At 35.8% G+C, this 22,359-nt stretch overlaps 3 protein-coding genes across 4 annotated transcripts; 1 reads left to right on the top strand and 2 right to left on the bottom strand.

The window, feature by feature from the left end:
- Positions 1-36: 36 nt before the first annotated feature.
- On the top strand, positions 37-3,604 carry LOC149727122 (uncharacterized). Its single transcript, XM_089890548.1, has 8 exons — positions 37-307; positions 382-510; positions 570-716; positions 787-889; positions 973-1,337; positions 1,552-1,695; positions 2,055-2,168; positions 2,544-3,604. The coding sequence occupies exons 1-8, from the start codon at positions 244-246 to the stop codon at positions 2,642-2,644; spliced, it is 1,167 nt and encodes a 388-aa protein (XP_089746674.1). The 5' UTR covers positions 37-243; the 3' UTR covers positions 2,645-3,604.
- A 9-nt stretch (positions 3,605-3,613) lies between these two features.
- On the bottom strand, positions 3,614-12,902 carry LOC149727121 (uncharacterized). The gene is made up of 12 exons (XM_089890514.1): positions 12,473-12,902; positions 12,046-12,211; positions 11,412-11,508; positions 10,939-11,040; positions 10,221-10,458; positions 9,283-9,433; positions 8,768-8,946; positions 8,237-8,396; positions 7,874-7,971; positions 7,411-7,587; positions 6,525-6,589; positions 3,614-5,281 (listed from the first exon to the last, which is right to left on the bottom strand). The coding sequence occupies exons 1-12, from the start codon at positions 12,512-12,514 to the stop codon at positions 4,558-4,560; spliced, it is 2,199 nt and encodes a 732-aa protein (XP_089746640.1). The 5' UTR covers positions 12,515-12,902; the 3' UTR covers positions 3,614-4,557.
- Positions 12,903-13,576: 674 nt separating this feature from the next.
- On the bottom strand, positions 13,577-21,318 carry LOC149727120 (aquaporin-8-like). 2 transcript variants are annotated; one of them, XM_089890554.1, is made up of 6 exons: positions 21,204-21,318; positions 16,280-16,582; positions 15,827-15,953; positions 15,372-15,562; positions 14,909-15,043; positions 13,577-14,070 (listed from the first exon to the last, which is right to left on the bottom strand). In XM_089890554.1, the coding sequence occupies exons 2-6, from the start codon at positions 16,498-16,500 to the stop codon at positions 13,950-13,952; spliced, it is 795 nt and encodes a 264-aa protein (XP_089746680.1). In that variant the 5' UTR covers positions 16,501-16,582; positions 21,204-21,318; the 3' UTR covers positions 13,577-13,949. The 2 variants fall into 2 exon arrangements, with proteins under 2 accessions (XP_089746680.1, XP_089746679.1); XM_089890553.1 differs by lacking the exon at positions 21,204-21,318 and adding an exon at positions 18,521-18,855.
- Between the last annotated feature and the right edge of the window lie 1,041 nt (positions 21,319-22,359).

Genomic DNA, 22,359 nt, shown 5'->3' with positions numbered 1-22,359 from the left:
GGCCGATCTAATTTGGTCAAAACTATTCGCATATTAGGCCTATGCAGTGAGAGTATGTAGGCGTTCGCTTTTTACGTAACACATCACAAGCTATGTAGCCTACACTCACTACAAACAAAATTCTACATAGGCCTTACGTTACTCTTTAGTGAATATAAATTAGCCTATGCTAATGTTCAGTTGTTCAATTTGAGCTTAGCTTATGTATGCAGTAATCTATAGCGATTTAGTTCAGGAAATAGAATGTATGGTTTCGTTGAAGTTATCCTGGCATTCACTCTTTTCTCTGTTGCAACAAGTCAAAACGGTAAGTTTCTTTTACTTATCGAATAGCATACGAGCAAAAGCCCTACAATACTTTAAAACGAGTAACATTTGCAGATGCAGACCTAATAGTGATATCGAAAGTCGCAACCCAGTCTGCTTTGGTTTACGACTGTTCAGTAAACGTAATAATTCCCAAACGAACGTTACAATGGGAACAACGAGGTGGAAAATGCACTTCAACTGGTAAAATAGAGTTTTGTATTAAAATAAACGGTTTTATTTTACCAAGTCTTTATTTGTAGACGAACACGTTTTTCAGTACGATGTTTTCGAAAACGACACTGTTACAAAAAGACGCCTAATTATTTTAGGTTGCAGTGAAAGTACGTTTGCTTGTGTACTTACGCATAGTACACTTGGAGAATCAGAGAAAATTGTTAACATTACAGGTATAGAGTTGGGATTTTTACGTCACAAATGTTTAGTCGTTTTTTTGTGTTTTACGTGGTGTTTCCGCAGGCACTGCGTCAGAAAGCGTAGGATCCTGTGGGGGAAGCAGCATTTTTAGCGTTTCTTTAATTCTGTGGGTGGTTCTTGTCATCGTACTACTTATATCACTGCTGTAAGTGCTGATGTACCAATTGGTTTGACTCGAACAAAAAGTTTCCAAAATGAAAAAGTTATCATAACAATTTCTACATGCAGGATTGCTGTGTTAGTCAAGCGAAGGGAAAAATTAAAGCATACGTTCACACAACAAACTATCGAAAGTGTTGCCTATCGTGTATCTCAGCCATCCCCCACACCAGTGCTCCCGGATGGGTCGGAATATTGTGCAGCACTGGATGACGTCAGGACAGTACCAGAAAAAAGTAGTACAGTGTACTGTCTTGCCCAACCCAACCCACGGCGAATTTTTGACCAAACTTTGCCAAGAATTCCCGAAAACTTTCCCACAAATCCTTCACGAAACAACAAACCAAGACCCATCTCACTAGCTCTCACTAACGGCTACAGTATCGCAGGAATTCCGAACACACGAGTGACAATGAGACAAACGGGCCCAAGACGTGAGTAAACGTATAGCATATAACATCACATATAAATATACGTAAAATATTATATAAAACATTTCTTCACACGAAAAAAACAACGACAAAAACTATAAGTTGTTTTCATACAATTCAATTTAAAAAAATTATCTAAACAGCAACAAAATAATAAAAACACATAGATTTACAATATAATTATTTAAAATCTTTTAAACAATTTTTTTCTAAACAGACGGCAGAGTTCTAACCACACAGAGTGCATATTATGCGACACCAGACCGATATTCTGTTTATTGTGCCGCTGAAGACGTAGCACCTCGACCGAGATATCAATCTACTGCTTCCGATTCCGACTATTCGGAAATGTCACCACGAAGTTTGTACTATAATATAATAGGGTGGGGGAAGATGGGACACCTTTTTTATTATATTTTTTCGACCCATTTGGTAGTAAACTTATCACGACTCCCATAGAACGTTGTTAATTGTTTAAAACACGATCAGGATATTTGAATATCATTTGCTAAAGGCGTCCAGTCGTCTCCCACCTTATACTATATTACTTTACACAAGACCAATTAAATGTTTTTAGAAGCCATATTTTAAATGCACGCCAAAATATTATGACTCTTTAAACTCAAAACGAATCAAAGATTTTAATGATTTTTCGTCTTAGATTTTGTAATATAACCCCATGTGTATATAAGATTAATCCCAAACTGTTTTCATTTATAGCTCCGAAGCCGCGGAAAGTGAGTACTAAGTTCGCGTTTACCCAACGGTTTGAAACATACGGCCAAAAAGAAACAGGACTGAAAGAAACAAATCTTACGCATCAAGAATCTCGCGGTAACTTTATGTGCAATATAGTTATAATTACATTTAATGGGATATCAAATGAAAATGCCGTCTATTCAAGACATCAGAAGTAAAATCCATTAGTTGTATAGCAATAATACTAGTGTTATAGGGTGTATGTTTTGGGATTCGTTCATGTTTGTGAGTTCTCTTAATAATACTTGTTCAAGTTAAGCGAGTGACGTAAAAATGCATTGCCCAGTATATGTTAAAAGAGAGGTATAACGTCAGCCTTAACAACAGCTTTGGTAAAAATAGGAAATTTTTGATTGAAAAAAATTCAAACAATTTATAACAATTAAATTTTTAAAAAAGTAAGGGAATAAATAGTAAATAAACGAATAAACGTTTTTTTTTTGTATATAGGCCATCTGTACTCAACTGTGAACAAAGAACACAAGCGCAAGAAACCGGAAATTACGTCATCATGTGTTGGAGTAATTGACACGCAACAAAACAAATCCTGAAACCACACGGGAAAGTCCCCGGGGCGAGAGGATTTTAACCACCGGATTGCATTTGAGGATACTGAGTTACGTAACTAAATCTTAACAATTCTGATTTACGGAACTGGAAGTTTAAAAAAGTAATTACAGCTTGTGGCGAAATCAATACTATATTTAAAATACACTATTGCTCAGAAAACGATAGCGTGACTGGACTATTTTCAATATGATTCTATTTACATGCTATATGGCGAAGCATGCAATAGGACCTATATAGGGTATAGGCCGTGGTTATAATCCAACACTCATGGTTCGCGCATACGCAGTTAAGCAATGCATCGGTGACAATGCATCATCATTAACTCAAGAACAAAAAAGTGAAATGCATCATCTTTAATTCAAGAACAAAATACGGCATTCAAAGCAATTCAAGTCAGCCACCGAACTCTATAAATAGTTTTCAGCAAGAAACACTACGGACCCGTTGGACTTTACCACAATTTTACATAGGGAAATCCCTTTTGGGAGCTAGCGTGTGTATGTGTCTAGCTTATGTAGATTATTTCAGTTTGGTTGCTAAGGAACTATAAACATATGACCTTGACGTTATATCGCGTGTGATTTTGACGTCATGTCGCGTGTGACTTTGACGTCACATCTGTTTTAACTTTTCAACAAATCGCAGTATTGCAAATGCTTGCGACATGGTGACATCGACTTTATGACGTCACAGTAGACACTTTTTCGGCCGTGGTTCGCGTCTATTTTTAGAAACATGTTTGGTTCTGCGGCTTAGTCAGTGCGCCAGTCTCTAGCCTAGAGGTAATAGGTTTGAATTGTCGATGCTACCATTGTGGGGGTGTCCTTGGACAAGTACAATACATGAAATTTAGACCAGCATTGGCCGATTCCCCTATTTATAACAGCAAACTTTTTAAATTTCGATATATCCTGTAAAAAAAAACTAAAACTAATAAGACACACAGCAAAAAAGCCTTAAAAATACTGTATTTGTTCAACGTTTGTTCAAAAATAAGCAACATATAAATTTACAGTTGATTCGACAATTTAGAATTTTAATAACCACAATGTTATAGATGGTGTATATGTATGTCGCACCTGTTAATGAGAATATAGGAATGAATTTTGTTTAAAACGCTTTTGGATTGAAGCTTGGAGCACCTGTATGTATTGACTTATATACTGTGGGTATTTAGTAGGTTGGGGTAAGATGGGACATCATTTTATTCTTTGTTATTCCATTTGGCAGTAAACAAAGAATATTTACAGACTCACGTATCCTCACAACTCTAAAAGAGCGTTGTTAATTTTTCAAAACACGGTTATGGAAAATGCGTATTATGTATCCATCCTACCCCATATTACTACTATATACCAGTACTTTAAAGCACGCTTTTGAAATTGGAACAAAAATGAACTATGTTGTTTTAAATATGACTGTAAAGAAAAACGATTATATATTTACAAGTTTTCGAAATGTAGAAACAGTATTATAAAATTTGGAAGAAGATTTATAAAAAATACAGAATTTACAAACTTTGGCGAAAAAGCATAAGATGAAATGGTAACAGTTTTTGGAATTTAAGAACAGTAGTGTATTAACATTAAGATACTGTTAAAATGTACTAAATTAAGAATCTTATGGCGCAAAATTGCATAAAATTACAGAAACATTTGTGAGTTGTTGGAATTCAAAGGCACAATGTAAAAATGGGGCAATAAAATTATTAAAAAGGGGGAAAAATAAGTGAAAAATTATACTGATATGTATATGCTTAATGGGAAGCTTGTATTAAATCATTAGTAGCCCATGGCTAGTAAATAAATACAACCCAAAATAAAGCAGCCACGTATTTATACAAGTTAGTGCGTTTTGTATATAGATAGTTAAAACTACAATATAACTTTTGGGTTTATACTTCTGTTTGCTTCGTTGAACGAAGACCGGCTCGGTTGATGCCAGAGCCCCAGCTCGAAACGGCTTGCGGTTTGGGGTCTGTACCCAGCGGAAGACTTCGACGATTTACAGAGTTTCTGGCGGCGTTTGGGGAAACGGAAAGCCGCGCAGGAACAGTTTCGCTCGGGTGAAGGTGTCTGTTAGGCGTTAAGAGGTGCGAGTCTGCTGAACTGCTGTACATGCTAGAAACGGGTAAGCTCTGTTTTCTTAAGGTGACTGCTGGGATGGCTCTTGAACCAGCGGGGAAAGAGGTTTCATACGATGGTCGTCGCCTTGCTACGTTATGCTGGCTGCCATATGGCGAAGTTTCATGTGATGAGCGACGGGGGGGTGCGTCATAACCTGTGACGTAATGAGGTGTGACGTCACGAGGAGAACCGGTGGGAGACGAATAGACTTCTTGTGGTGGTCTTCGAGTTGTGTAATCGCCCGATCTGCGATGGCTGCTATCGTTAGAACGGCGTGTCTGTCTCTGCTTAGTAGGTAAGGGTGGGGGACGGGGGAATAAATCACGTTGGCGGACCGAGGCGTGGCTTGGTGGGTTGGCTGCAGCACCTTGGGTTCTTGGATCCATGTAAGCTTCTTCTAACCTGCTTGCATCACCAGCTTGCATTGCGAGACGGCTGAATTGAGTTGTTGTTTCGACGAACGCGTTGTCTGATGCTCGTACAGTATGGGAGCTATAGAACAAAGTAATAATGCAACTGTAGGCCGTATCACTTAATTTGTATACAGATGAACTAACGCTTTTGAGAAACAAGTAAACAGGGCATATTTAAAGCATTATATGATCGTGGTGCCGTGACCTTAAAGGAACTTTGTTAATTGTAAAAAACGGAATTATAAAATATAGGATTTAAGTACTAACGGTATCCCATCTTACCCTACAATACTATATTTATTTTTTTTTTTTAAAAGTCATTTAATGAGGAACTACTGCGGCAATGATAATAATATCACGTGAGGCGCAGACATATCAAGTCTAGCACGCGAGACGCGACACTGGCTAACAGAGCAGGAGAACAAACAAAGTTGGCTAAAGGCAACCAAGCCTAAAATTCTATACAATTCATTTCAACTGAAAATGAACTCCAATTGTGTGTTACGTAATACCAACGCATTTTTAAAGCGGAAAGTACCGATTATAAAAATTCAGTTTTTATGACACCGATCATTAAAATGTTATGGCACTGAAACTTTGAGTAAATAAAGGCACCTATCTTGTGATATAGCAGAATGCACGAGCTCGCAAGCGTTGTTTGTTTTGCGACGGTTTGAGCGTATTATAACACTGCAGTCTAGCATTGGACCGTACAAAACAAACGGGACTGTTACAGTATTGAAGTCGAGAGTCAAAATTTATAACATTAAACGTAAGACGTGGGCGTATAAGTCACGTACGAAGTTAATACGCAATTTTAGGAGTGCAAATATATTAATATACCATATGTGTTAAGTTCATGTGTTTTTTATATGCGGAAAAGTGTGTGGGCAGACATATAAAACACAATACGCTTGTTTTGCAACCTTTTCTATCATAAGTAAAGACCATAAACGACTTTTACAGTTTTAATGTAACTTTCTCATTAAATAAGTAAAGAGACGGCGAATGCAGTCAATCGTATTCCTGTATATAATAATACAATTAAAATGGAAAACCCCTTAACAGTATATAGGGGTTACTTTACACCTCAAGTGTGTTACGACCGACGCTCATTTAATCCTTGTGTTAAGTCACAATGAATAGATAGGAGAATGGAACTGTATCATGTGATTAAAAAGGAAACCGAAACTACTGAAATACTGGTGAAACCCGACACTTATTCTACACATGATGACGTCATTATGCAACTCTTATTACGCCATAGACACATGCAGTGGTTTGTGCTTGAGATAACAGTTTGGTGAATTAGAAGTTCTTACCTGTACTGGTCGTATTCACATCTTGCAGTGACTTGATTGTGTTGCAATTGCCGTGGTGATGTCACCTATAGATTATAATAGTGGTTTAAATGAATGCTAGCTTGTGTGTTAGATGTATAGTAGGTTGGGGTAATAGGGTTCATGTGGTAACTGTAAAATGGTTCATTTAAAAACAAAGTAAATCCCCTTATACTGCATATGGAGGTAGGGGTAAGATGGATATTTTTTATTGTCCCATTTGGTAGTAAATAATGAATATGTACTGATCTATATAACTGTAGCTTCATAATTCTAGAAGCATTGTTAGTTGTTAAAAACACGATTAGGAAATATGGGATCATATTTATCTAATTAGTTGTTTCTTAACAAAAACAAATGACTCTTAAATTTTAGCTAGATTTACCTGTTTATATTGGAGCTTGTTTTTAAAAAAAAAATATATTAATAGAATTAGGAAGTAAAGAATTACTAGCGTATAACAATGTTTCGAGACAAAAATTTGAATACAAGAACAAACAATGGTGTAACTGTAATACTAAGATGAAACCTAAAACTTCAATTGTAAAGTAATACCTTTACAAATAAATCAACAAATGTGGGTTTTACAAAGATACCTTTTGTTTGATAAAATGAAATACATTTTATAAAACTATCCAAATTTTTATGAAAGACCCACATTTAAAAATATCCTATTTATAATATTTGTGTCTGATCTGAGAAACTAACTGAACAATATTTAATATATAAAAGCCTAAAGAGTACAGAAATTAAAAAAATGTTAAATAAAATTTTCAAAATAATTTTTTTTAAACTTTTTAGTAAACTCAAATAAAAGACACAATGCAGGGATTTGTAGATACATCAATCCACACTAAAACAAACTGACCTGTTGATTTACAGAATATTCGCTTGCACTTGGATGTCCCTCTCGTTTCTTTGGGAAATAAAGTTCCGCAGTTAGTTGTGTGGTGATTGATGGTATCTGCTTTTTCTGGTTCATTTTCGGATCTTTTGAGGCAGATTCATAATCATAAGCCACCATGCGATTTACTTTCGTCATCATCTATTTAGTAAAAGATTAAGTTAGCATACAACATACTATATTTTCTAAAGATCTGGTGCTACGAAAACTTAACTCATAGTGTTAAAAGAATCTTGTGTAAAGAAATACACCATGGCTCCGGTGCCACAAAATTAAAACAGACAAAAATCAAGTCCAACCAATTGTATAATAAACGATATATGTTTCTCCTAAATGGCATTGTCGGTCTCTTATTTAAATGATATTTGAATAGGAATTGGTTGGACTTAATGTTTGTCTCTTATGTTTACTATATGGTAAAACTGACCTGCATTATTTCTTGTTTTTCACCAAAAAGATTAAATGTTAAACAAAGAGCTTGGATAAAAATAGATCCGTTACTTTTGTTTCTCCAGGAGTAATATTCTGTTGATTTATAATACAGTTTAAAACAGTAGGCATGTCTTGACCAAGGACACATTTGCCAACAACGGTAGCGGCATCAAGCCTTGAACCTATAACCTCTAGGGTTTGAAATAAATGAAGGCATGCTAACCACTATACCACAGCGCCAAGCAATCTATATAGGTGCACACACACCGGTTCAAAAAAACCTTTATTTTTGTAGTGGGTTTACCACAACTTTTGTATAGTTTTTGTATAGAGAACCAGTAAAAAAAAGTTAACATACTTGGCACCGTTGATTGTGCTATAAGGAAATCTGCCTCAGCAGGAATTGTGGCAAATTCATCCACAGTTGCAGATCCACCATCTGTTGTGTCATAATTTAATGAATCGCATTGTACAGGTCGAACTTTCACAGGTTCCGCTAGCTTAAAACCTCTACAAGCCTGAGAAGAAAAAAAAATGGGGGAAAATTGAACAATATATTATATATACTACTAATCAAATGCCAAACACAGTAAAAGTGCAAAAATTGTAACATTAAAATAAAATAAAAATGAATACAATACTATAAAAATGGTTCCTTTTAATAAAAATGAAACTGCCAAATTATTAAAAAATAAAAAGTAAATATATTTACTAGAACAAAATCTGAGCAAAATAATAGAAGATAAGAAAATCATCAATCAAAAAATGATATATTAATATAATATTTATATGTATATACAAAACAAATCTAAAAAATGGTCTGAATTCATAATTTTTTTTTTAATTTTTGTTATTTGTTAATCAAAAAATAAAAAAAACATGCAAATACCTGTATAAAGAAGAGTTTGGGCTTGGTAGCAAGTGAGGGGCAATTGTCACCCCTAAATGGTTGCATGAAGTCTTTCAACTCCATTTTATCATCACGTGCATAGAGAACATCCTTATCACCACCGTGAGTTAATATCACGCAAGCGAAGCAATCGTAATTGGAATGATCAGCTTTTGAAACTGAAAAAGTAATTTGTAATTATTATTACTGCAGTAATAGGGTAACTCTGGTTTAAAATATAAGGCCCCATAAGTGCATAACATAACATTTCACGGCATTCACGCATATAGAATAAAATTCATGTTTGTTTAAACACATTTACTTTACACAAATGTAATTTGTGGTAATATTTCGGTTTTAGGCGCATAAAAGATAGAACAGATTTATATGATGAGTTTTAGTATTGTTATGAGCTGTATTAAAATTGTTCAGTTTCCTATTTGTAAACTTTAAATATTAATATATATATATATAATTATCTTCCTTATGATTTTTCGTATATTTCAATTTCAAACCTGCAGCAATCCAATTGATAATTTCAACTTTAGTAGAATCCTTAATGATTCGTACGTGCTCAAACCCCAGCATTTCCATTGAATGTTTTATGTTTTCAGCATCATGGTTCGTTCCTTCTCTTGTATCCATTCTCAAGTGCGCATCAAAATGCTAAAAAAAGGTTAAAATACTTGTTAGCATTAACAGTAATGTACACAAGGATATGCATAGAAATATACACGGTATGGTTATACTTATATGCAGCTATACTATACTCCAAACTAGTGAGGAAAAACGCAATCACGTAACTACATAGGCGCCAGTTTCTTTTAGTTTTCGCCAAAACATTGTTAAAATGGAGTTACACTCATAGTTGTCAAACATAGAAAAGTTCATTGGTTAATGATTAATGTTGAGAATGCAGCATACTTTAGCTTATAGCTGCTTAAAATTTATAACAAAATTCACAATTAAATTAAAGTTTTATGAATATATATACAGCCAAGCGCCCGACAAAGAAAAACAATTAGTTACTGGGTATATATTGCGCCATTATTACTCAAACTCTTGTTCATAAAGAATAAATATTTGAACTTATAGAATAGTAAACAAAAAGCAGTCATAGTGTGCCAAGTCAGCAAGCAGGGAAATGGTTATATTGGTTTGAGAATTCAATTGTGGTTTAGCAAGCTTTTATATTAAAACATACGCACACAAAAACATCTTTTCAGTCGTAACTATTTTCATAATCTAATTCAACATATTTTCAGTCATAATTGAATTTAACATAATATCTCCTATAAAAGCTGCAGCATTTGGTGACACTCTCCAGGCAATTTACCCAAATGTACAAATATCAATACACTATGTTATTCAATTGGGCAACGTCCTACAGCGAGGCACACCAGAGTCTTGGGATTTATGCTAGAGTTCGGCCATTGCCACAATGAGAACTTACCTTTTGATTAAATATGATACAGCAACCTCTTTGTTTATGGTTCATAGGGTATTGGAATTCACGATTCACTGCAATGGCCTCTGGTTCAATAACTTTTGATTTCTGTTTGTATGGAAGAGGTGGACCAGTATCTGAATTATCTGGTCCTGCATCAGAGCCATAATCTGCACCAGCATCAACTGTGTCATACCCTGCACCTGTGTCAACTCTGTCATCACATGTCACTGGAATGGCAGCTCTTAAAAATTAAACAGGTATTGTCAATTTGAGTTATACGTATACCTAAAGCCTTTTAATTATATATATTTATGGTTTTTTTAAATACATTTTGTGGAAAATTTGTAAGGGGTAAAGTAGATTTTTGTGGTTTTTTTCGTAAAACACACTTTTTACGAAAGAGGCAAAGCATTTGGTTTCTTAACACAGTAGGCCTACCCTTCAAGTCATGGTTTATGACCCAAAACTAGGTTTCTGTTTGATTTGGTGGTGTGACCTGGGTCACCTACTAAACAGGTAGTTAGTGCTTTTAAGGTGTGTTATTAAATCAGTAAAACACTACTTTTTTTTATAGCTTTGACAATCATTTATACTTAATATTAGGATTGTGGTCTGTGGAGCAAATAATTAAAAGCATTGTATTGTATAATATGCAAAATTTTTTAAAAATTGTTTTTTTTTTTCGAAAACTGATTATTTTTTATATGATGTGCATACATACCCATAAAAATGCTTAACCGAATCAGAAACACCTTCTGCACTAAACTTCATGTCTTCTTCCAGCAATTCATCATAGCTTACTTCATGATCCCTTTTCTCTGGACTGAAATGGACAAAACAATGTTAGGTTAAGACAGCAATTAAAAACAAAAATACTTAGTCTAATAAAACTGCAAAAAACATCCCCAAACAAATATACTTTAACTACAATTACAAATCCTTAATTTAGAATGACAAGAAATACTAAAATATTAATAAATTTATTTTAAAGGAAATTTTTAGGCATTTAAAACAGAACAACAGACTGAAATTGGTACAAATGACATACATTGTTGCAAAAGTTCAAGATATTATCACAGAAGTAAAATAACTAGATATTTGTGCTTCTGTGCCACTCTACTACTATTTCTACCTAATTTACAACAGTTTTCGAATAAATTGCCTTTTTCGGAAAATCTAAAAGTTCTTTTTTACCTTGGATTGTAAGTTCGAATCACTTCACCAGCTGTTTGAGTTCTTTCTGTTATCCGGGTTACTGGTAATGGTGGTGATGCCATGCTTAAAATGTCACCTAAATTTTGAAGAAAAACTGAAATATCAGTATTCAAAATAGAATAAGAACAGTTTTGAAACATTTATAACTATTTATTGGATCATCTTATGTGAATGATATCTGTGTTTCCAGGGTTCTACTGTGGCATTTAAATAGAGAAAAAGCGTCAGTAAAAAGCGTGGCTGCTGCAGGGTTGTTCTCATTCAAGGTATACAAGAACATGAATGAATGGATGCTTTCCTTATCCTCACATGGCCGGAAAACGACAGTCATTTTAGGTATTCTGTTTCATACACCTCATGCCTAGTTTAGGTATTCTGTTTCATACACCTCATGCCAGCTTACGAGTTACCATGTATGTTACTTTATGAGAGACTGTTTTGGGGATTTTTTGTTTTATGTATGGCTTTCAATTTAGACAACCCATTAGTACACATTTGGCCCCAATAGTAGCAGCTACAAACCTTATACCCATAACCTCTTGGTTAAAGGCATGCGCGCTAACCAACTGTACCGCGGGGCCAAACTTTTCCCTTATAAACAATCTCTCATTACCTCCACTATATGATGTACTCAAAGAACTATTTGGGGAGGGATAACTATTTGGTGGAACGGCATCAAATGAATCTGGCTGTTCTACTGCATCGTCCATTGAAAATAAGTTATCATCATCATGAAATACACTGGAGTCAACAGTGTCAGAACGAAGAGTAATTCTGGGCTGTAAAAACTTTGTTTTAACTGAGACCTCTTTTAGGGGTAAATACTTTTAAGCGAGATTGTTTAATTGGCTGGCACTAGTGAAGTAGAACACTCCAATATGTTACAGATTAGACTGGTGGAAAGTGTTACAGGTTAACAGGTTATTAGTTAGGGTTAGCATATAACGTAGGGGGAGGGGGGAATCTTCACTAGCAACGAGGCTAAATAAGAAAATAATAATATACATACATTATCCATAAGTATTCTCATTTATTTCTACCTGTGGGGGTGGTTCTGGAAAATCTGCTGGATGTGGATCCATGGCCGTATTTTCGTTTGCCTGACACAGCTAACTTTAGGTTGACTACGGCAGTTACAACTGTATCTTTTTTATATGTTTAAGTTTTTCTTCAGTAGCACAGTTTTTCAGGCTTAATTTTATCACACACGCAACTAATATGTCTCTGAGTCAAAGACAAATACATCTTATGTTGTTAATTTGAACAACACGCCAACACAAATCAGGCACACGTTGCATTATAGAGATTTACTAACACAACAACAACACTGTTTCATAAAAACAATACCCTTCTTTACGGTAGCACCAACAGCAACAACTGCACCTTAATGGAAAAGGCTTCGCTGTTTAAAAACTTAAAAAATTAGAAAAAGGCACCTGTGAGCTTTGAGCCCAACAAAATATTTAAACTGAATAGCCACGAAATTAAGGCGTGTACTGTGTACTGTATGGCCATGCTTTGTGTTCCTTTATATTTACAATAACATAATAGGAAATGTCATGTCATCTTTAAAAATAGATGCTATTGTTTTGTTGATGACTCGCCCACTCTACATTTAACACAACATTTAACACAACACGATATTGGTCGTTCGTAAAGGACTAACATCACAGATCTGATATAGTGACTCACATACGCCAACTGCCGGGCAATGAATGAATGATTGTAACTCGCTTGATCCTCCCGTGGCGGGCAACGACAGCCGTTATGAACACGGGTCTTCAGTTGAATGAATGAATGAATAAATGAATGTAACTTACTTTATTCTCGCGTGGCCGGAAAACGACAGTCGTTATTACATGGGTTTAACACCTCGTGCCAGCTTACGAGTTACCAAGCATGTATGTTATTTTTTGAGTGATTATTTTTTTTGGATTTCATGGCTGATAATTTGACAACCCATTAGTGACCACTGGGTTGGAGCAATTGTCGTTAAGTGTCTTGCCCAAGCAACGACGAGCCCTAAACCCTTTACCTTTAGGTTGGAAGCAGGCGCGCTATAAACAACTGTGCCACGGCGGAATGTAACCACCGTTTGGAAAAATAGTCCTCAGAAATAAGCGGTCTAAAGTTTAAACCTACTATTTTAACGAGAGCAAATAACTTTATTCGGTTAATTCAAATAGCAACAACGTCAGGGCACAACAGCTGATTCCTTTTCTTAGTTCTTAAACAATAACCCAGAAGCTTAATGCAAGGAAAAGCAAATAAAATAACTTAATTCAAGACACTTTAAACATATAAAGTTGGCCAGTTGTTTTCCTGATAAAAAAACGTATAAAGAAACTGTCATGTCACAAAGCCAAAGCCAGAGTAAGATGTACTGACGTAGAAAAAAAACATTAGAATATTTTGCATGGACGAAATGGTTATTGACACCAATGATGCAAAATATAGAATTCACAAAATTTACAGAATTATAAACAAGAAAGTTTTTGAGAAATACGCGGCACTAAATCACATGCTTGATTTTGCCACTGTATCAACCGTTGTCGACGACTTTTCCATTTGAGTTTCTGAATTTTCGTCGCCGCCGTCGGGTCTAAAAAGTAAACGAGCCTCTGTCCCAAGGAAAAGCCTGCACATAAGATACAGTTGATCAATGCTTTGTTAACAGCCTACATTAGTGTCTCTTATAACTTTGGTAAGCCAATTGTGGTACACGATGGTCTCTCGGGTGGGATTACACGACCAACTTATTTAGTTTTACTAACGAAACAATTTAACCTCAAATAAAACTACAGAATGCAGTTTTGGTCCACTGTAGTTTTATACCTAATGCGAGAATAAGTAATTAACTTTTCGTAATTTAAATCCAAATTATGCATATTTGTGATTAGTTTTACTTCGTGACAAATTTCACGGGGTTTTAATTAGGTTATATAGCCCATTGCCCGCAAAGCAAAAATGCATAATCACGCAAACAAAACTGCCAAGCGTGTTTCCCTAATGAGTACCATTACGGCTAACCATTATGTATAGGCTAATGAGTTGCATTCCCAAGAATGCAAACAAATATAGCTCAAATATTGCATGTCATCCCTGGATATGGCCCGGGCAACTCCTTTAAACGTTTACGTAGGGATTAAATCTGAAATTTGTAATTGGCGAGATATGCGGTATATGCATTCATGGGCTTTATATAAATGGATCCCTAATTTATGTTGGGCACGCAGTGAGGTCCTTTTTTGTCGAACAGTTGTTCTTGTTGAATATTAGCACACAATGACACTGTTATAGCACATAATATCCAAATATCCTGATCGTGTTTTAAACAATAACGGTCTATAAGAGAGTCGTGAGGATGCAGTTTTATAATTGGTTAAATGTTCTTTTAATTGAAACGAGAAAATAGAACGAAAAGGTGTCCCATCTCCCCCACCCTACTATATATGCTATACACTCCTAAATTATACCTGAAAACAGTCCCAGAAACGAAAGCGCCAAGAATAGGACCAACCCAATAAATCCAATAGTTTGTCCACTTGCCTGATACAACGGCTGGACCAAAACTCAGAGTCGGGTTCATGCAAGCTCCGGATATGTTGAATCTAAAGTAAAATAAATTTTGAAAGAAGTGATTTTACCAGTTGTGTTTGCAGTGGCTTTGCTGCGTTGATATTCGCACTGCATTTTTCCAGATGAATCGCTAATAAATTACCACTTATGTAACTTCTTCAGTAAATATTTCTGTGGAGTTTGTATTATATGGCTGACAATACCTATCTTGACAAAGAAAGCACATGTCGATAATGTTAGCAACGTCAAGACTCGAATCCATACACATAGGCTAGAGGCATGCTAACCACTATGCCACGGCGCAATACTATGTAAAAAAAAAACAGAAAAATCCTTTTTTTAATATTATACAACACCTACCCCGCCAAAATGTCAATAAGGATCGAAAACCCGATAGCGAAAGCGGCGTTTACGGAGCTTAGCTCGACTGCGGCAAGCAAGACAGCCAAGGTTAGCAGAGCACTGAGGACTACTTCCATTAGAACTCCTTGACCAACAGTAACCCCCGCGCCAAGCCCGAACTCGCCGAAGGACACGCTTCCATTGCAAATCTACAGAAAAAGTGAGTGAATGAAATAATGTAGTTGTTTTATTCTCGCGTGGAGAAGCAACGAGAGTCGTTATAACATGGGCGTTCTGTTTCAAACACCTCGTGCCCGCTTACAAGTTACTACGTATATGTAACTTTGTGGGGTGAGATAGTCTGAAAAACCCAATACTCTAAAAAAACGGTGTAGATAGTTAAAAAACGAGTAGGAATGTTCGATTTCACCGCTAACTGTATCCATCTTACCCTACAATGCTATACTACTTACATAAGCAAGTGCGGCCCCGGTTAAGGAGCCAAGCATTTGAGCGATAAAGTAGAGGGGTACCATCGGTAGTTTGATGCCGCCTCCTATAAACACAGCTGTAGTGACAGCGAAATTGACATGTGCTCCACTGTGAAAATAAGTAACGTTTTGTTATAAGCAATTAAAAGGCGGGCAAAGCAAAATTGTTATTTCAGGCACAATAATATAGCGAAACAAATAAAGTTTAGAAAAAGTTAAATTGAACTTTTAAAGGTATGCTACTTGGTGTACTGTAGGAGAGAATTGCATATACGTTGTGATTATTTGGTATAAAGTTAAGACAATAGTTCATAAAAAAGTTACATATGTGGTAAGCCGTAAGCGGGCACGAGGTGTGCGAAACCAAACACCCGTGTCATAACGACTGACGTTGCCCCGCCACGCGAGAATAAAACAAGTTACATCCATTCTTACCTTATGTGTCCGATAGTTATTACCAGAATGGCCACCACGAAACCATCACTGATAGCAGGGAGTAAAGGGATTGGAGAATCTGCCGAAAGCGCCGTTGCCTTCATTGTGTTTACTGTTGAGCAGTGAATGAACGCAAATATAAGTTGCCCGAAGTACTCGGCGATCAAAGGCCTGACCCAAGTCCCATAGACCTGAGATACTGTGCGTGTTTGTGTTGGCATGTTCTTGTGTTTTTCAGCGTTTTTCGTATTTCCGTTGTCGCGGCCGTTTCCAACACGACGATCGTTTATGCTTCCGAAATTTCTGCAAAAGAACATAATGGATTATTTACAGCTATAACTCTATTGTTTAACTAATTTTGTTGAATTTAAAACTGCAATGATTCTAATCTGCAACCAACGTATTAAGGCCATAAGCTCCAATTTTCAAGTAAATTTTGATATTAGCACTTCAGTTCTTTCTTTCCATGCGGAACGTGCAATGCCAACACCGCTGTACAGTAAGTGCTCTTAAACTGTTTAAATGCCTTCCTATATAGGTATAAGCATCCATTACCTATAAGTAACTATTCCCATTGCCAAAAACCCTTCTAGAAAAACTCGTACAATTTTAGTCGGAAAATGTACAATTGCAAACACCGCCCTTTAACCCACCCCATTCTATTCTATTCTTTGTGGGTGAGGTCCTTGTCAAGGAACCGTCACATACAAAAACAGATTTTTATTTTGTTTAACTCTTCATACTAAAATGATAGATAGCGGTAAACGGCGCTTACCCTGTTTGCTATGTAGTCTGCCTAGTTCAACCGTTATCAGTTTAATACTAATTGATCTCGTAAGGGTAGAACAAACTAGCGTCGATTATTGTTGGTTTAGTTAGAGAGAACCTTACGTAGCTGTCGAATAGACCCAACAGTCTATATACAATTTAGTGAAGAGAAAATAGCATATGTGACACGTGTGTCATTTGTAGTACTTACGCATATTTTCCAGAATTTTTAAAGCCTTTATAAATATTTAGACGACCAAATTTGGTTTAACATCTTGCTATGTAGTTTTGGGCAACATTAAGCCGTTTTATAAACGATGTTAAGATCTCAGGCGTTTTGATGTAACAATTAACAAAACTTCTTTTAAGTCATAAGGACACGGCTATATGGTTCTGTAAATATAGGATGGAAGAAGATGGGACACCTTTAGCACAGAATATTGTATAGTATCATGATCGTGTTTTACAATTAACAACGGTCCATCATGGGAGTTGTGAGTATACGGTTTTATAATGATTTGAATTTTCTTTGTTTTCTACCAAATGTGCCAGGAACATAGAATGACAAGGTGTTCCATCTTCTCCCACCCTACTATATAATTTGTTTAAACGAGACGAAAATATAACCTGGGCCATTTTATTCCATCTATATGCCATATATATTATATTTCTATCAGTATAAGTATGTTATATAAACGTTGACACAGTGCAACACACAACAACGCCCTTTAGCACGTTTTGTATACATTTTGGTTAAACCACCGGCATTGGCTTAGATGTTATAATATTCCGCAAATTACTCACGCTCGCAGATCTGTGTCACGATAACTGCGTGATTTCACACTTAAGTCGTGCAGGGCTACCGCAATTTACAGACATTGGGTTGAACTGTATGTATACTTGGGTGGGACTAGCGGGTTTAATTTAATATATAAGAGCTGGAAAATCCGGCTTAACCGGTTTGGTTGGAAAATATGGGAGAAGAATTACGTTGCATTCGCCGCATTATATATTACCGTTAATGGAGAATGGGATTAGTTACGTGTCTGTGGGCTTGAAATCCAGTGTGACAAGTTATTACATGCATTATGGGAGAGGCAGCTGGAACTCCGGAAGTTATTAAAACTTGCCTACGTTTTCAATGGGTGATTCATACAGCTTGGCAACTATGATTGCATATGCCAAATTCTCATGCTGTTTTATACTTAAATAAAGCACTTTTAAAAGACAATACCTGATATTACGTTACTTCTGCTACCAGGCATAACGTAAATTAACCTATAGGCCTATATAGCGGCTCATCTGGTATAGAAACTTATTGTTTGAAACTTCAATTAACGTTAAATGTAATTTAAACTGCCGATTTTAAATAAAAAAAATTGTCACAGGTGTATAATATAGGCAATACTAAGATACATACTTGTAACTGTGTTGTATACGGCAATACTATAGAACAATAAGGTTCCAACTTACTGCTTCTGTTCGCCGTTATTATGTAGTAACGGCTCGATTTGGTCTTCTCGTTTCATATTGCTGATAAATTTCAAACGTGACTGTTCACTGCTCTGTTAAATTTTGATTCCTGATATATATTTGTGACTTTTTTTTGCACGACTAATCTGTATGATGTTTCTTTCCTATATGATAGTCAGACACGGCTAAACTCAAAGGAAAGGCACATTCAGCGCATGGGAGATGGCTTACTAAACGACGAGTCCCTTCCTGTTTCTTAGTTGCGATACGTTTCACTAGAAAGATGCACGCAGTTACTCTGCGGCGCGTAAATGCTGTTTAAACCACGACAGAGCTTGTTGCAAGGGTTTACAGCAGAATGATTTGCAAAAAAATCCGCTAAACAATCCGTTCGGTCACAAACATGAACAGGTACATGACCGACCGTAAATAAACCCTAAAATGAAAATGTTACGGATTGTGGTTCAGACAGGGTGAACCACGGGACGGGGTAAGATAGGTGTATAGTATTTACGGGTTTTAACAAGATCAAAAATTGCGTATGCTCCAAGTCACTGGTTACACTATGCTGACCTCAACAGCACGCAACGAAAACAAGTGAACGAGCTTAAGCAAATATACCTGGTTTGCAGCAGGCTTATTTTCTGCAGCCGTTACAACAACAAACGTGGTGCAAATCATTCATTAACCACGGTCATTTTTGAATCAGGCTGTAATTTTGGTTTTAAATCGTCCTGTTTTTTTTTGCAAAGGAAAAAAACCTTGTAGATTTTATGTATGCTGGTCTGTGGGGAAAGATGGGACAACTTTAGCATAATATATCCAAATATATTCTCATCGTGTTTTGAACAAATAACAACGTTCTATATGGGATTCGTGAGGATACTATTTGATAATTCTTTGAATGTTATTTGTTTAATACCGAATTGGACGAGAAAATATAATGAAAAGGTGTCCCATCTTCCCTTACCTTACTATATATCTAAATGTAATTTTGCGTTTTTGCGCTACGCATACTTGATTTGAGTAGTATAATTACAATGCTACCCGTTCCGAAAAGCTTGTTTTGTAGTTCACCGATTCCGGAAATATAAATGATTTATATGAGTCAACGTACTTCCTTTATCGTGGCAAACATTACACCGCGGTATTTACAAAGAGGTCAATTTGTTTTACACAAATCATGCTTTAATAATTGTGTAAACAAATTATATAGTAGGGTGGGGGAAGATGGGCCATCTTTAGCACATAATATCCAAATATCTTGATTGTGTTTTAAACAATTAACAACGGTGAATGTTCTTTGTTTACTACTAAATGGGTCGAGAAATTCGAGTTAAAAGGTGTCCCATCTTCCCCAACACCACTGTACAAACAATTACTTTTAAATTTTAACTTAAAATTCTATTTTCGGTATTTGAAAAGCACATTGTACAAACCAGATTAAAAGTTCTGAGCGTTTTCCTTGTTAAGCACATTACTGCGTATTCGGAAAATCGCATTTATCAATGGGCGTAAGCCCCTTTAAGCTTTTTTACTGTTTAAATTAAGTTTTTAAGCACCCCAGCACCCGTGGCGTTTTTATTTAGTGCCACAGCACCGAAAAAAGTTCTAAGAAACGCAAACCAGCGTAGCCACAATTTTTAATTAGGTAAGCTTAATAATTGTACCACAGGAAATCATTTTAATATGCATTGCATTTAATATGCAGGTTGCTATTACCGTTAAAGCTTACGTAGCCGATTATGTTTGCAAAATATTTAATATAATGTTTGTTTAATGGGCCGAGTATTCAGAGTGATTAAGTTTACGATATACCCAAAGCTGAATTCTGTTCAATGTTTGCAAGAATTTGAACGAGTTTACCGTGGCCCGCTGGTTATTTTTGCCAACATTTATAATGTTACACGGTCGTTAGCGAACTATGCAGTATTTTAATAACTCATGCGCATTTCAAAGGTATTTTTACAATAAGGTGAAAAGTTCAGCAAACGCCCGAAAGTCAAACGCTGGCCGATAGTTACAGGACAGTGGTAAAAGATTGAATGCACTTCGAAAGCAATAAAAAGTAGGATGGGGAAGAGGGGACATCTTTTTATTCTATTTTCTTGTCCCGTTTTGCAGAACACAGGAAAATTAAAGTATTTCAAAACTGTATCTTCACGACTCCCCTAGACCGTTGTTAATACTTTAAAACACGATCAAGACATTATATGCTAAAGGTGTCCCATCTTACCCTGCAGTACTACATATTTCACATTTATGTAAAGACTTTGTTGAAGCCAGAGTACTTTAAACTTGCGTTTTGTTAATGAAATCGATGCACTATATCAAAACAAGTATGCTTGGACATACAAGGCGCATATTTAAAAACGCCGTGTTGTTTTCCTATGCTGTTATCTGTGTTTGTTTTCGATAAAGTCGCTTCTAAAACCGAAATCGATTATATTACGATACGTGTTCAAAAATAACAGTGGTTAAGGCAATTGGTGGTAAACGCCTATATATAATTAGAAGTTCTAACCCGTTACATGTACTTGAATATTACCCGAAAGATTTAGAAAAGTGCATTTTGAATTTTGTTGTAAAAACACTATATACAACCAATGTTGTTACATTTAGAATGGACCTAAATACTGAAAAATGTGTTATCTACATTCTATAAAAAAACTAGAAAACTTACCGAATTTCCCAAGATCGTCTTGCAGCTCTTGAAGATTTGGTGAACTGAAGGTTGAGACGGAATGTTTGAATTTATAACATCGGAAAAGAGAATACTTCAACGTCACCGCCTCGCCCGTTAGAAAAAGGCAAAATTGAAATAATGATTTTGCAAATTCTCGCCTGGTTTCTGCAGCAAATACGTCATTACCGTGCATACAATGCAAAACAAAATCTGTTTACTTTTCCACACGAATAGATAATGGAACAAAAGGACCAATTAATCTGGTCGTTTACGAATGCCCGTTTAATACAGTATCTTTGCCCGCACTTTTCATTAAATTAAATTTGCTTTAATTAAATATTTGCAACTCACAGTAAGCTACAGTTTTACAGCCACGTTTTTTTTAATGATATAGTAGGATGGGAGAAGATAGGACACCTTTTCTAGTTCCATTCGGTAGTAAACAAAAAACATTCAAAGAATTATATAACCGTATCCTCGCGACCCCCATAAACCATTGTTAATTGTTTAAAACAAGATCAGGATATTTAGCTTAAAAGTGCTAAAAATGTCCCGTCATCCCCCACCCTACTGTAGCCTATATACTTTTTATCTAAAACGACTTCCGTTTTTTTAAATGTTAATTTCCGTTAGTTTTTTGCTTTAATGATTGACGGCTATATAGGTCATATTGTGATCGAAGTTATAAAGAAAAAGATAATGTAACTTTCCGAAACAATAGAATCGACATTGTTAAGTAGAAAAAATATTCTTTGGAATTCTAACCTAAATTTCGAAAAAGTCTTTTCGTTATATAAGAGGGTGGGGAAAGATGGGACACCTTTAGAACATAATTTTCAAATACCTTGATCGCGTTTCAAACAAATAACAACAGTTTATGGGAGTCGTGAGGATAAAGTTTTATAATTCTTTAAATGTTGCTTTCTTACACCCAAATGTTCGAAAAAATATAATGAACAAGTGTCCCATCTTCCCCCGACAATGAATGGGATTTTACATTGGAAAAATGTCACTCAAGTTTGGCCGTTACTTATGACTGCAGACTGCATTGGCGATTGTGGTTCTGTAATGTTGTTCGTGGGCATTATGACGTAATAAAGATTATGCAAAGTAATTCCACGCGCGAGATTTCTTGATATGCCAGGAGTCTGAA

The sequence above is a fragment of the Ciona robusta genome, chromosome 12 (genome assembly GCF_009617815.1).
Source record: "Ciona robusta chromosome 12, ASM961781v2".
NCBI lineage: Eukaryota > Metazoa > Chordata > Ascidiacea > Phlebobranchia > Cionidae > Ciona > Ciona robusta.
Note: the sequence above shows the minus strand (reverse complement) of the source record. Positions and strands in the feature narration are given on the sequence as shown.